The 16,212-nt window shown below is 40.3% G+C and overlaps 1 protein-coding gene across 1 annotated transcript; it reads left to right on the forward strand.

Moving 5' to 3' along the window:
- The first annotated feature begins 10,127 nt into the window (after positions 1 to 10,127).
- LOC116269674 (late cornified envelope protein 1C-like) lies at positions 10,128 to 15,682 on the forward strand. The gene has a single exon (XM_031652854.1). It carries the CDS (start codon positions 14,671 to 14,673, stop codon positions 15,001 to 15,003), a length of 333 nt encoding a protein of 110 aa, XP_031508714.1. The 5' UTR covers positions 10,128 to 14,670; the 3' UTR covers positions 15,004 to 15,682.
- The last annotated feature ends 530 nt before the right edge of the window (positions 15,683 to 16,212 follow it).

Here is a 16,212-nt window from a genome sequence, read left to right on the forward strand (position 1 = left end):
CCTGGGGCACTCTGATAGGCCACAGGAAGGAAGCCCACCTCTGAAAACACAACCTTGTCCCTGTCTGCAGGGAAGAGCTGGAGCCATGGACAGGGGACCAGAGGCTCCTTTGGGCTTATGGAACTGACATTTTTATGGGTCCGGGATTCGTTCACAGACTTCTCAGGTTGATTAGGACACACCAAGCCCGAGACCCACCATGCCAGCCCATCAGCTTTAGCAGGTGGTGAGCTGAGGAAGTCTGAGCTCCAGCCTGAGATCAGGCGGCCAGGATTCAAATTCCAGGGCTGCAGGAATTTATGGGTTTGTCTGTCTCTGCTTCAGCAAAGTGAGTTTACTGAGCCAGGAATATCCAAGATCTTTCGTAGTATGGATCTTACAGAGTAAAACTACCCTGCAAGTTACAAAAGGTAGTGACTATTTTTTCTCTTTAAGAAATAATTTTCCCTAAATGACCTATAAATCATATAATTTCAGGATGTGAAGACACATTCGGAATAATTTATTCATTCACTTACAACACTTTAGACTGTCAGATGCATTTTGTAATATTGTTTAGTCTTAGTTTACTATTTTGTGTAACAGATAACACACAAGGGTATCCAGAGCTTGCAAAGAGATGATGAGAGAATTTGGGGAAAGTATTGGAAGTGAAACTACTGGACATGATGTTTCTATAAGTATAAGTCATGCTAAGACTGTCAGAGGGGCAGGGTGACCTCTGCCTAGGTCTGATTTTCTGTCTGACTCTCCCTCAGCTCCTAAGTACCTACTGCCGAGATGTCCTGCCAGCAGAGCCAGCAGCAGTGCCAGCCCCCTCCCAAGTGCACCCCCAAGTGCCCTCCCAAGTGCCCACACCCAAATGCCCCAAAGTGTCCCTAAATTGTCCTCCAGTCTCCTCCTGCTGCAGTGTCAGCTCCGGAGGCTGCTGTGGCTCCAGCTCTGGGGGCTGCTGCAGCTCTGGGGGAGGTGGCTGCTGCCTGAGCCACCACAGGCGCCGCAGGTCCCACTGCCACAGACCCCAGAGCTCTGACTGCTGCAGCCAGCCCTCAGGGGGATCCAGCTGTTGTGGAGGGGGCAGCGGCCAGCATTCTGGAGGCTGTTGCTGAAGTGGACCTTGACTTCCTCTTCCTTCCGATTCTGCCTGAATAGCTGAGAGGTTCCAGCAAAAGCTTGAAGTCTTGCCTGGAGAATCCCTCTGGCCTGGTGTCAGGAAACCCAAAATCTTTCTCTTTAATGGCTTTCAGAGACTTTCTTCTGCATATCCATGGCTTCCCTGGGAACGCAAAGCACACACCTAATGCCTGCGCAGCTCACACTGCTGTATCCTGCTGCCTAAACTGAAGAAATAAAGTCCAGAATCTGCTCCCCAACTTGTTACTAGCCTGCTTGATTTTCCCGTTTGTGTCATCCCTATTCTGCTCCCCTGTGTCTGCTGGTGGCTGCTGAGGCCTTGGTGGACAGAGGATGGGGAAAGGGTTCAGGAGGAAAAAGCTTGCATTTTTGTGTGTTTTGTGTTTTTTCTTCTTTCTGTGTTTTCCTTTTAAACGAAGGGACTGAAGTAGTTTCAAGAAGCATTGTTCTTTCAACTTCTGGTTCCTTTCGTGTATGTAACTGTGTCCCTCAGGCATGGCCAGGAGGCCGACTTCATCCTCTTTCCCACTATCACCTCTTCACTCTTGTGTTCCTCGGTCCCCACTCCTTCCACTAACAATCTCCCCGGACTCCTCCTCCGTATTGTATGTGCATGCATTCACACACACATATGTACATGCACATAGGTGAAATGAATTTGCATTGTAAAAAAATTACATCACATTTGGTGCTGTATAATTTGCATGCAATAAAATTCAATAAATTTAAATGCAAATTTAAATGAGTTTTGTCAGCTATTTATAGCTGTATAACCACAATTGCAATAACATACCAAAAATGTAGTTAATTTATTGAGAAGATTTTCAAAATAACACAAAATCTAGAATACATAAGAGAAAATGTGGTACAGTTAACCACATTAAAATTAAAGTCTAAGTATCAGATAGTACCACTAAAGGCATGGAAGGATAAAAAATTAACTTGGGAAAATTATAACATATGTGATAGGGGATGACTCATATTGGTAAGAAACATAGAGTTCATGAAAATTGAGTAAACAAATGTTCCTATAAAAGTTTTGGCAGAATTCATATTTAATTCTCAAATAATTAATGAAGAAAATCAATAACTTCCGAAATTACATTTTAAAAGCAATTTAATCTCATTAATAAAGAAATAGCATAGCTCATCTTTTAGGGATGAGAACTCATCTATTGGTTCATAAGTTTTTTGTGAGCTTTTTAGCTCACAAAACATTGCTGTTGAAGCTGTGTGGAAATGATCACTTACTCTTTGTAATTTAGAATGCTAACTGGCATAACAATTCATGCAAAAGATTTGGTGACTAATTTATTCATTTAACAATACTTATTGGATTTCTAGTATTAGACAAATGAGACACAATATAATAACAAAAAATAGATATTTAAGAGTATTCACTGCTGAGGTGACATCAAATGATGACATAAGATGGTAAATAAGGAATCTCCAGGCTCTAGCTCACTTCAGAGACATTGGACAATGATATACAGACCAAAACATCTTTCTGAAAACTTTAAAAACAAGGTGAGAAGCTTCAGCAACCAAGCAAATCTTTAATAAAGAAAGTAACCATACTCAAATGGTAGGAAATTTTGTGGTGCTTTTGCTCACCCCTACCCTTTCCCATCTTATGCATAATGTGGTGTGGTCAGAGGAGGCTGCACAATTTCTCAGCCTTTCTTACAGATGGAAGGAAAAGAGTGGAACTTGCATACAAGATTGTAGGTTGTGTGAGGACTGTCTGAGGAAGTGATTTGTGTCTTACCTGACTTTAGAGCACCAATGAGTCAGTGGCATAGTCTGGATATTCGGTTGAAGGCTGCTGAAAGCAGAGGCTGCACTGTGGCATGAAACAGCTGCAAGGGGACTGCAGACTTGCAAGTGCCTAAAGATAAGAGATTAGCAGCAGAGGAACAAAATTGGCAAAGGCTCCAAGAAGAAGCAAGAGTAAGACTCTCTGAAAAATTTAGACATTTAAAAGCAGTCAGGGAACTGAAACAAAAGTGTCTGTGCACACACACAAACACAAACACAAGCACAAACACATGCTCAGGGAAGGTGCATCCCCAGGACAGGTTTGAGAGGACTCTGAGCCTTCACACTACACTGAAGGTTTTCCACTGCACAGAGCCAGCTCCCAAAGATGGAGAGACATGGTTGTTTTTGCAAACATCTAATTTTCAACAACAACAACAAAAACACAAGGCGTGCAAAGAGACAGAGAATTGACCTACTTACAGAAACAAAATATATCTCTAGAAACTGACTTTAAAGAAACACAAGCCAACGAATTCCTTGAAGAAGTTTTAAAACAACTGTCTTAAATGCTCAAAGAATTAAAGGAGAACACACAGAGAGGACCAATAAAATTAAGAAAATTATGTATTAACAAATAAAAATATCAACAGATAGAAATTATTTTTACAAAGACTCACACAGAAATTCTGGGGCTGAAGAATACAATAACTTCATAGAAAAATGATTCAGAGAAGTTCAACAGCAGAGTCAAAGAGGCAGAGACAAGAAAGAATCAGTAAATGGAAGACAAGTTATTTGAAATTACTGAATTTGAGGAGGAAAATGAAAAGAAAATAAAGTGAAAAGAACCTAAGAGACTTATTAGACAAATTAGACTTTAACTCAAAGACTGTTACGAAAGACAAATAAGGACATTGCATAATGATAAAAGAAATAATTTAACAAGAATATAGAATCATTATAAACACATATGTGCCTCAAATCAGAACTCTGACATATATGAAGCAAATACTGACAGAATTAAATGGAGAAATGGAGAGGTCTTCAATAATAGTAAGAGACTTCATATTCCACTTTCAGTAACAGATATAGAACAACCATGCAGAATATCAATAAGTATACAGAGGACGTGGAATACACTATACATCAATTGGATCAAAAAGACATATGCGGAACACTCCACCTGAGATCAGCAGAGTACACATTTATCTCAAATACACATGCAACATTCTCCAGGATGGGCCACATACGGAAGCCCACAAAACAAATCTTAATAAATGTTAAAATACTGAAACTATACAAAGTATTTTTTTCCAACTACAATGGAATAAGACTAGAATTCAGCAGCAAAAGGAAAACTGGAAAATCCACAAATATGTGGAAATTAAACAACACACTCTTATACAACCAATGGGTCAGAGTAAAAATTACAAAGGAAATTATAACACATCTTGAGAAAATGAAAATGAAAACGCAGCATATCAAAATTTATGAGATGAAGAGAAAGCAGTGCTAAGAGAGGAATTTATACCTATAAACTCTTACATTAAAAAAGAAAAAAACCTCAAATCAGCAACCTAGTTTTACACCTTAAGACTTAAGAAACAAACAAAAACAAACAAACAAACAAAAAAAAACAGTCTGCATCAAAGCTGGTAGAAGGAATGAGGAAATAAAAAAAGATATAATAAATGAAACAAAAAATAGAAAAATCAATAGTGAAAGTCAACAAAACCAAAAGTTTGTTCTTTGAGAAGACCACCAAAATTGATAAACCTTTCACTAGCTTGATGAAGAAAAAAGAGAAGAATAAGTCCTCAGCACCACATGCAGTACCTCCAAGAATTGACCACATAATTGGAGTAAAGCACTCCTAGCAAATGTACAAGAACAGAAATTATAGAAAGCTCTCAGACCACAGTGCAATCAGAGCTAGAACTCAGGACTAAGAAACTCAATCAAAACTGCTCAACTACATGGAAACTGAACAACCTGCTCCTGAATGACTACTGGGTACACAAATGAAGGCAGAAATAAAGATGTTCTTTGAAACCAATGAGAACAAAAGATACAACATACCAGAATCTCTGGGACACATTTAAAGCAGTGTGTAGAAATTTATAGCACTAAATGCCCACAAGAGAAAGCAGGAAAGATCTCAAATTGACACTCTAACATACTTAATTAAAAAGAACTAAACAAGAGCAAACACATTCAGCTAGCAGAGGCAAAAGAAATAACTAAAAGATCAGAGCAGAACTGAAGGAGATAGAGACACAAAAACCTCAAAAATCAGATCCAGGAGCTGGTTTTTAGAAAAGATCAACAAAATTGACAGACCACTAACAAGACCTAATAAAGAAAGAAAGAAGAATCAAATCGGCCTTAATTAAAATGATAAAAGGGATATCACCACCGACCCACAGGGAAATACAAACTACATCAGAGAATACTATAAACATACCTCTCACTTAAATAAACTGGAAAATCTAGAAGAGGAAATGGATAATTTCCTGGACATACACTCTTCAAGACTAAATCAGGAAGAGGTTGAATCTGAATAGGCCAATAGTAGGCTCTGAAATTGAGGCAATAATTAATAGCCTACCAACCAAAAAAGTCAGGACCAGATGGATTCCTGGCAGATTCTACCAGAGGTACAAAGGAGGAGTTGGTGCCATTCCTTCTGAAACCAATCAATAGAAAAGAAGTCCTCCTAACTCATTTTATGAGGCCAACATCATCCTGATACCAAAAGCCTGGCAGAGCCGCAACAAAAAGAGAATTTACCCCAGACCAATATCCCTGATGAACATGATGCAAAAATCCTCAATAAAATACTGGCAAACCCGGTTAGACAACATCAAAAGCTTATCCACCATGATCAGTGGAGGCTTCATCCCTGGGATGGGCTGGTTCAACATTCATAAAATCAATAAACATAATCAGCATATAAACAGAGACCAAGACAAGAACCACATGATTATCTCAATAGATGCAGAAAAGGCTTTTTGACAAATTCAGCAGCCCTCATGCCTAAAACGCTCAATAAATTCCGGTATTGATGGAACGTACCTCAAAATCATAAGAGCTATTTATGACAAACCCACAGCCAATCATACTGAATGGGAAAAAACTGGAAAAATTCCCTTTGAAAGCTGGCACAGACAGGATGCCTCTCTCACTTACTCCTATTCAGCATAGTGTTGGAAGTTCTACAGCTAGGGCAATCAGGCAAAGAAGAAAAGAAATCAAAGGGTATTCCAGTTAGAGGAAAAGAAAGAACTCAAGGTATGCCTCTTTGCAGATGACATGATTGTATATTTAGAAAACCCATTGTCTCAGCCCAAAATCTCCTTAAGCTGATAAGCAACTGGCAAAGTCTCCAGGATGCAAAATTAATGTGCAAAATCACAAGCATTCTTATATATACCAGTGACGAACAGGCACAGAGCCAAATCATGAATGAACTTCATTCACAATTTAGCTAAAGAGAATAAAATACCTAGAATCCAACTTACAAAGGGATGTAAAAGGACCTCTTCAAGGAGAACTACAAACCACTGCTCAGTGAAATAAAGGGACACAAACAAATGGAAGGAGCAGCCACCCTCATGGATGGGGAAGAATCAATGCTCGATGAAAATGGCCATACTGCCCAAGGTTATTTATAGATTCAATGCCATCCCCCATCAAGCTACCAATGACTTTCTTCACAGAATTGGGAAAAAACTGCTTTAAAGTTCATATGGAACAAAAAGAGCCTGCATCTCGAGACAATCCCTAAGTCAAAAGAACAAAGCTGGAGGCATCCGCTACCTGACTTCAAACTATACTACAAGGCTACAGCCAAAACAGCATGGTACTGGTACCAAAACAGAGATATAGACCAATGGAACAGAACAGAGTCCTCAGAAATAATACCACACATCTACAGCCATCTGATCTTTGACAAACCTGAGAGAAACAAGAAATGGAAAGGATTCCCTATTTAATAAATGGTGCTAGGAAAATTGGCTAGCCATATAGAGTAAGCTGAAACTGGATCCTTTCCTTACTCCCCTTATCAGAAAATTAATTCAAGATGGATTAGAGACTTAAATGTTAGACTATGCCGTAAAATCCTAGAGAGGAAAACCTAGAGTGATGAGTACCATTCAGGACATAGAGCATGGGCAAAAGACTTCATGTCTAAAACACCAAAACAACGGCAGCAAAAAGCCAAAATTGACAAATGGGATCTCATTAAACTAAAGAGCTTCTGCACAGCAAAAGAAACTACCATCAAGAGTGAACAGGCAGCCTACAGAATGGAGAAAATTTTTGCAATCTACTCATCTGACAAAGGGCTAATATCCAGAACCTACAAAGAACTCTCAAACAAATTTACAAGAAAAACAAACAACCCCATCAAAGTGGGCAAAGGATATGAACAGACATTTCTCAAAGAAGACATTCATACAGCCAACAGACACATGAAAAAATGTTCATCATCACTAGCCCATCAGAGAAATGCAAATCAAAACCACAATGAGATACCATCTCACACCAGTTAGAATGGCGATCATTAAAGAAGTCCAAGGGAAACAGCAGGTGCTGGAGAGGGATGTGGAAATAGGAACACTTTACACTGTTGGTGGGATTGTAAACTAGTTAACCATTATGGAAAACAGTATGGCGATTCCTCCAAAGGATCTAGAACTAGATGTACCATATGACCCAGCCATCCCATTACTGGGGATATACCCAAGGATTATAAATTGGCAGCTATAAGACACATGCACCGTATGTTTATTGCAGCACTATTCACAATAGCAAAGACTTGGAATCAGCCCAAATGTCCATCCAGTGACAGACTGGATTAAAGAAAATGTGGCATACACCATGGAGATACTATGCAGCCATAAAAGGATGAGTTTGTGTCCTTTGTAGGGACATGGATGCAGCTGAAACCATCATTCTTAGCAAACTATCACAAGAACAGAAAGCCAAACACATATGTTCTCTCACTCATAGGGGGTGGGAACTGAACAATGAATCACTTGGACTCAGATCACTTGGAGACATCACACGGGGCCTATCATGGGGGAGGGGGGAGGGAGGGATTGCATTGGGAGTTATACCTGATGTAAAATAGCGAGTTGATGGAGTTGCAGCACACACCAACATGGCACATATACATATGTAACAAACCTGCGTTATGCACATGTACCTAACTTAAAAGTATAATAATAATAAATAAATTAAAAAAAAAAAAAAAGAAAAAAGAGAAGAATCGAAGAGCTAAAATCAAAAATGAGAGGGAAGGCATTACAACTAACTCATAGAAATAAAAAGTTATAGGAGAATACCATGAACAATTGTATGCTAAATTGGATAACCTAGATGAAATGGATAGACCCCTAGAAACAAATCTGAGCAGATCTATAACTAGCAAAGAGATTGAATCCGTAATCAAAACTCTGCCAACAGAATAAAGTGCAGGACCAGACAGCTTCACTCATTAATTCTACCAAACATTTGAAGAGAAATCAACACGATTGTTAGTCAATGCTTCCAAAAAATTGAAGAAAAGAGGACACTTATGAATTCATTCTCTGAGGCCAGCAATATTCTGATGCCAAAGCCAGAAAACTACATAACAATGTCTTTGGTGATATTGAGGGATGATAAAAATCCTCAACAGCACATTAAAAGGATTATACACTATGACTAATTGTGAATTATTCCTCAAATAACAAAACCGATCTTGAAGAAGAAAAATATAGTTAGAGTCACACACTCCTGACTTTAAAACTTATCACAGACAGACATAGTGGTGCATATCTATAGTCTCAGCCACTCAGGAGGCAGAGGATAGAGGATCTCTTGAGCCCAGGAGTTCTAGACAAGTCTGAGCAACATAGTGAGAACTTGTCTCTAAAAAAAAATAAAAATAAATTAATACAATTAATTACAACAAAGTAACCATAATGAAAATAGTGTTTTATTGGCATAAAGGTAGACATATAGGTCAATGAAATAGAAGAGTAGCAGAGAAACTTAAAATAAATAAATCCTCATATATATGGTCAAATTGTTCTTTTTTTGTCCAGAAACAGGATCTTGCTATGTTGCCCAGGCAGGACTCAAACTCCTGGACTCAAGCAATCCTCCTGTCTCAGCCTCCTGAGTAGCTGGAACTGTAGGCACAAACTATCATGCCTAGCTGATCAAAATGATTCTTGACAAGGGTGCCAATACCACTCAATGGAGAAAGGACAATCTTTTCAACAGGTGGTGTTGGGAAATTTAGATACGCACATGCAAAAGCATGAAGTTGGACCCTCAGCTTACACCATACACAAAAATTAACTCAATAAGGATCAAAGACATAAACATGGAGTTAAAACTACAGGCTGGGTGTGGTGGCTCACGCCTGTAATCCCAGCACTTTGGGAGGTCAAGGCAGGAGGATCACAAGGTCAAGAGACAGAGACCAGGCTGGTCAACATGGTGAAACTCATCTCTACTAAAAATACAAAAATTAGCTGGGCATGGTGGCACACGCCTGTAGTCCCATCTACTTGGGAGGCTAAGGCAGGAGAATCGCTTGAACCTGGGAGGTGGAGGTTGCAGTGAGCCGAGATCGTGCCACTGCATTCCAGACTGCTGCCTGACAGAGTGGGACTCCATCTCAAAAAAAAAAAAAATTCCTAGAAGGAAACATAGGAGGAAATCTTCATGACATTGGATTTGACAATGATTTCTTGGCTATGATCCCAAAAGCACAGGCAACAAATGTAAAAATAGATAAATTAGACTGCATAAACATTAGAAATGTATGTGCATCAGTGAACAAAATCAATACCATGAAAAGGAAATCTTTGTTATGGGAGCAAATATTAGCAAATCATGTATCTGGTAATGGGTTGCTATCCAAAATATGTAAAGAACCCCCACAATTAAACAAGTAAACAAAAAAACCTTATTAAAAATGGGAAAAAAAGACTTGAATAGGCACTTACCCAAAAGAAATTTACAAATGGCCAAAGGATACATGAAAATATACTCAACACCATTCATAATTAGATTAAATTATTTAAAGAAAAATCCACAATGAGATACCACTTCAAACCCAAGAGAATGGCTACTATAAAAAATAAAGCAAAGCAAAACAGAAAATGACAAGTGTTGGTGAGGATGTGGAGGAATTAGAATGCTTGTGCACTGTTGGTGAGCATGTAAAATGGTATAATTACTATGAAAACGAGCATGGTGATTCCTCAAAAAGTTAATAGAATTAACATATGATCCAGCAATTCCACTTCTGGGTATATGCAATACAAAAGGATTGAAAGTAGAGTCTTGACAGGTTACTTGTACACCCGTGTTCATAGCTTTATTATTCACAATAGCTAAAAGGTGGAAGCAAAGCAAGCATTCACTGCTGGATGATTATAGAAACAAAAGGAGGCATATACATACAATGTGATATTACATGGCCTTAAAAAGCTAAGAAATTTATGCACATGCTACAATATGAATGAATCCTAAAGATATGCTAAATCAAAAAGTCACAAAAAGACAAACACTGTACGATTCCACTTATGTGAGATACAAAGAGTAGTCTTTTTCATAGAAACAGAAAGTAAAATGGTGACTGCCAGGGGCTGGGGAGAGGGAGTAAGAGAGAACTGTTGTTTAATGGGTGTAGAGTTTCAGTGTTGCAAGAAGACAAAAATTCTAGAGATCGGTTATACAACTATGTGATTCTATTTAACATTACTAAACTGTACACTAAAAAAATGATTAAGGCAGTAAATTTTGGATTATGTATTTTACCAAATTTTTTAAGAAAAGTGTTCACTGCAAGAATTTAGGAGAGTTCAGCACAGTTGCAGTATATCAATATATTAACAATTATAACAATAACCGCAATAAAAATATTTTTAAAAGATACTATTTAAATAGAACAGAATTTTCTTCCAGACTTTAATAGCATTTTTTCATCACTGTAATTGTTTAAAGGGTTGTAGATATGGAAAGAACAAAACAAAGACTACTAACTTAACTTGTTACTGGTTATAGAACATACACAAAAAAATTATTCCATTTGAATTATTTCTGGTTAGATCTCAATAGTATTCACTCACTTCCCATAAGTTGGTGAATTTTTGACTACTTAAAAGAGAAAAAACCTTGACAAATAGGAAATTTCAGAAAGTCAATACTTTGCTGGACAAGATATCTTATTTGACCTAATAGCAAAGCCATGATATCTCACAGCCAAGATTCAAGTTCCAATCTTCCTAATACAACTATGTTGCTGACTCATCACCTACATCCAAGTTAGGTCAGTTGAGAGCTTGGGTGTTGCCCTGCATAAAGACGGAGGCATGGACCAGATGGCATCCCAGCCCCATCATCCTAGATACCAGATGTTGAACTTCTGAGTAGACCTGCCATTGTGACAACCTGGGAATCAATGTCCTGACCACTCCCCCATTACTAAGCCCTTTGGAACAATCTGAGCAGGAGAACAAACGTCATACCCAGGAGAGATGGTGGCAGACCTCTCAGGGTGATGTGGCCCATACACCTCAATGAGCGTGTCTCAGAGTGTGTCTCCTATGAGGGTGACCTGAGTCATAAGGAATAGCTATTTATAAACTGTAAATCAATGCTAATACCAATGAGAGGATTTAAAAGTCATTAAATATCCATTGTGCGCATAGCCTTGTGTTGAAAAATGTAGGTAAAGAAATATGAAACACCCAAGGCACGCCATCAAAGAATTTACTATTATGTCATTAGAGTGATACGCCACAGGAAGGGAAAAAAGTTGAGATTGAGCCACACTGTCCTGGAAGGACAGAGGCCATGGCATGCACTGCAGGGAGAAGCATAATCAAAGTACAGAATATAATCCAGTTCAGTTTCAGAACATTTCTGAGAGTAGACAACAAAGACTTAAACTAAAGGGAGAACACAAAGTATTATTTCACTGCAGGAATTTGGACATTTATCCTTATACAGTGTGTAATCATGAACAAGACTTTACTAATGACTTAGCGTTAATTATGCACAGGGATGGGAGAGTGTTTTCTTGGATGTCATAAAAGAACAGAATCAAAGATACACTACAAGTGTTTGGAGATACTACGTTGTCAGAGGAGTCTAGGCAGCTGTAATAGTTGATGCTCTGAGAAAGGGGGTACCCACACACACACATCTCTCTCAATATGTAAGCTCTGTGTATGTGTTTATAAATACACATGTATCTCCACCACGTTTTGGTTAGGGTCACCATGTCCATTGTGACCTAGACATCATTCCCAAGTTCTGGGCATATCCAGAGTCTGTCAGGGGCTGGGAGGAAGAGGACTTGTCCCTCATATGATTTAATCTGGCTTTTCTTGGTCTTCCTCTGAAGAAATAGTTTAATTTGTGGATAACCTTGCAGTCATGGCTGTCTTAGTGACTAGTGTGTCCTAGAATGAACAGGAGCCCATTTCATTAATATCCTAAAAATGTAAAAATTCAAAACATTCCATTCATATAAATCCTGTGGACATGTAGAAAGCTAGTGATTCTAGTGGAGAGAGAGGATAGGGGCTTCCAAAGTAGCAGCATAAACACATTCACATTAAATATTAAGGACTCCTGTTCTTAAAAGGCACCCGTCTCCTTATGTTCCAGGACGGGGTCCCACCAGCCATTTGACCCCACATGGAAGCGTAGGCTTACAATGTCTCACAACCATGTCTCTTTTCTTTCTCTTTCTCATCTGTGACCATCATCCGGTGCTCCCAGTGTGAACCCAGAAAAGTCCAGATTCTCACACTAATACTAAGAGCAGAGCTGGGGCTTCTTGTTTCTCTGATGAGCTGCTTCCTGGGTCACATCTCAGTGCTGACACATCATAGACCCCACCAGAAGAAAAGGGCTATTTAAAAGCAAACAGATCACCAACAGCCAGACTCACTCTCGTTAGAAAAAAGCTGCGCTTTGTTTAAGATCAGTATATTCACTCTGTATTCAGCAAGGTATGAATGTTTCACTTAGTCAGAGCCTAGAATGTTTCAGTCTCTCTGTCAGGCATCTTTTCTCTTTTTTGTGTTAATTTATTGACTTTCACAACTAACTAATTCTTCTGTAACTAATTCTTTTTCATCTTCCAGCTTTATGGTTTAAAAAACCGTACAGGCTAAATAGTTTCAACAGTTCCACCTCGCAGGGCCTAGTCCTGGGCCGGGTTCTACTTCAAGGGTTTTACTTGTATAGATGTCTACATTGCACCCACAGCCACACAGCTTGGTGGTGCACAGGGACAGAAGTAAACATGCATGGAAACCTCAGGGATTAGTACTTCAACTTCAACCCAGGCTACATGGAGCATCAGGTACTTCGGAAGAGACAGAAATGAGATAGGTCCTAAGTTCTAAGACTGAGAACTGAGAGGCTCTCAGGGAAGCAGCCTTCAAGTAAATGAGGTGGGTGATGGTAGGAGTTATCCTGGAACCCCATTTCAAGTAGGCACTTTCCTATCTGGGAGTGGCTGCTTTGAGCCTGGGGAAGAGAGGTAGGTGAGGAGCTGTCAGTCACCACCCATCACAAGACCCACGTGGGTGTCAGAAGGAAGGTCTTCTCATGCCCAGGCCCTGTCTCACAGCTGGGGCAGAGCCCAGGCCAGGATAAAAGGGCTCCGGGCCAGATCCACTCACCTCCTGAGGTGCTGAAGAACCCTGTGCTGCCTGTGACTCCGGTAAGAACAGGAGCAGGGATGCTTAGAACAGAGCAGGAGGGAAGGAAGGGCAGGGCCTCAGGGGCTAGGGCCATGTTGTCAGAGGTGGAGAGTTTAGAAAAGACTGAAGGGGCGGGGGCAAAAAGGGGTCTGGCACTAACTGGGAGCAGAAAGGAGAAGAGGAAAAGAGCTGGCTGGCTGTGCCATGTGCCTTTGAACTCCAGAGGAAACAAACTTCTCTGGGATGAGGTGGGTGGTCCAGAATGGGAACCTTGAAGCAGAGAGACCTGCTCCACTCTGGCAGCCCACGGGAGGGAAGCCCACTTCTGAAGATACAACCCTGTCTCTGCCTGCAAGGGAAGAACTAGAGCTGTGGACATGGGACTAAAGGCTCTTTGGGGTTTGTGAACCCCACATTTTCATGGGTCTGAGATTTGTTCACAAACTTCCCAGCTTGGTTAGCACTCACCAAGCCTGAGACCCACTGTGTCAGCCCATCAGCCTGAGCAGATGGTGAGTGAGGAAGTCTGAGCTCCAACCTGAGATCAGGGGGTCAGGGTTCAAGTACTAGGTCTGCAGCAGTTGCTGAGTTTATCTGTCTCTATCGAAGTGAGTTTACTGACTAGTAGTCTCCAAGATCCTGTGCAATGCTGACCTTACCAAGTAAAATTGTCTTGCAAATTATGACCAGAGAGAATGACTGCCTCTTCTCCTTTAAAAATAAATTTTCCTTAAATGACTCGTAAATCAGACAATTTCAGTCTGAAGACATATTTGTAATAATTTCTTCCTCCACTGACAACACATTAGCATCTTAGATGCATTTTGCAATATTGTTTAGTTTTAGTTTACAATTGTCTGACATTCAAAGATATCCGAAGCTTGAAAAAGATGATGTGAGAGTTTGAGGAAGTTATTGGAAATAAAACTACTGAAGATGATGCATTTATACGTGAAATGCTAAGAGTGTCACAGGGGCAGAGGTGGCCCCTGCCTGCGTCTGACTTGTTATTTGACTCTCCTTCAGCTCCTGAACACCCACCGCCAAGATGTCCTGCCAGCAGAGCCAGCAGCAGTGCCAGCCCCCTCCCAAGTGCACCCCTAAGTGCACTCCCAAGTGCCCCGCCTCTAAGTGTCCCCCAAAGTGTCCCCCTAAGTGCCCTCCAGTCTCTTCCTGCTGCAGTGTCAGCTCCGGAGGCTGCTGTGGCTCCAGCTCTGGGGGCTGCTGCAGCTCTGGGGGAGGTGGCTGCTGCCTGAGCCACCACAGGCGCCGCAGGTCCCACTGCCACAGACCCCAGAGCTCTGACTGCTGCAGCCAGCCATCGGGGGGCTCCAGTTGCTGCGGAGCGGGCAGCGGCCAGCACTCTGGAGGCTGTTGCTGAAGTGGACCTTGACTTCCTCTTCCTTCCGATTCTGCCTGAATAGCTGAGAGGTTCCAGCAAAAGCTTGAAGTCTTGCCTGGAGAATCCCTCTGGCCTGGTGTCAGGAAACCCAAAATCTTTCTCCTTAATGGCCTTCAGAGACTTTCTTCTGCATATCCATGGCTTCCCTGGGAACCACACCTAGTTCCTGCGCAGCTCACACTGCTGTATCCTGCTGCCTAAACTGAAGAAATAAAGTCCAGAATCTGCTCCCCAACTTGTTACCAGCCTGCTTGATTTTCCCGTTTGTGTGATCCTTGTTCTGCTCCCCTGTGTCTGCTGGTGGCTGCTGAGGCCTTGGTGGACAGAGGATGGGGAAAGGGTTCAGGAGGAAAAAGCTTGCATTTTTGTGTGTTTTGTGTTTTTTCTTCTTTCTGTGTTTTCCTTTTAAACGAAGGGACTGAAGTAGTTTTAAGAAGCATTGTTCTTTCAACTTCTGGTTCCTTTCGTGTATGTAACTGTGTCCCTCAGGCATGGCCAGGAGGCCGACTTCATCCTCCTTCTCACTATCACCTCTTCACTCTTGTGTTCCTCGGTCCCCACTCCTTCCACTAACAATCTCCCCGGACTCCTCCTTCAGATTGTATGTACACGTAGTAGACATGTAAATATAAGTGTGTGTATGTGTATATATACACATATATTTTTATATACACACATTATATGGAATAAATCTTTAGTTTTTAAATCTAAATCACTTTTATTGATGTATAATTTTCACACAATAAAACTCCTTTTTAAAATATGCAATTCAATTAGTTTTACCAAATGTATACACTCTTGTAACCACAATTAATAGGAACACTCTAAAATTGTAGTTGATTATTTATTAATCATTATTTGCAGTAAGGTTTAAAAATAGGCTGTAAGTTTATGGATTTATTTCTGGATTTTCTGTTTTGTTTTTTTGGTCCATACGTCTGTTTTTATGCCAGTACTATACTGTTTTGGTTAGTAGAACTTTGTAGTATAATTTGAAATCAGGTAGCATGATGCCTTCAGCTTTATTCTTTTTTGCTCAGGACCACTTTTGCTATTTGGAGTCTTCTATGGTTCCATAAAAATGTGAAGCCTTTTTTTTCTGTTGTATTAGTCAGGGTTCTCCAGAGGAACAGAACTAATAGGATATATGTATACATGAAAGGGAGTTTATTAGGGTGAATTGGCTCA

Source organism: Papio anubis, chromosome 1 (genome assembly GCF_008728515.1).
Source record: "Papio anubis isolate 15944 chromosome 1, Panubis1.0, whole genome shotgun sequence".
Taxonomy (NCBI): Eukaryota; Metazoa; Chordata; class Mammalia; order Primates; family Cercopithecidae; genus Papio; species Papio anubis.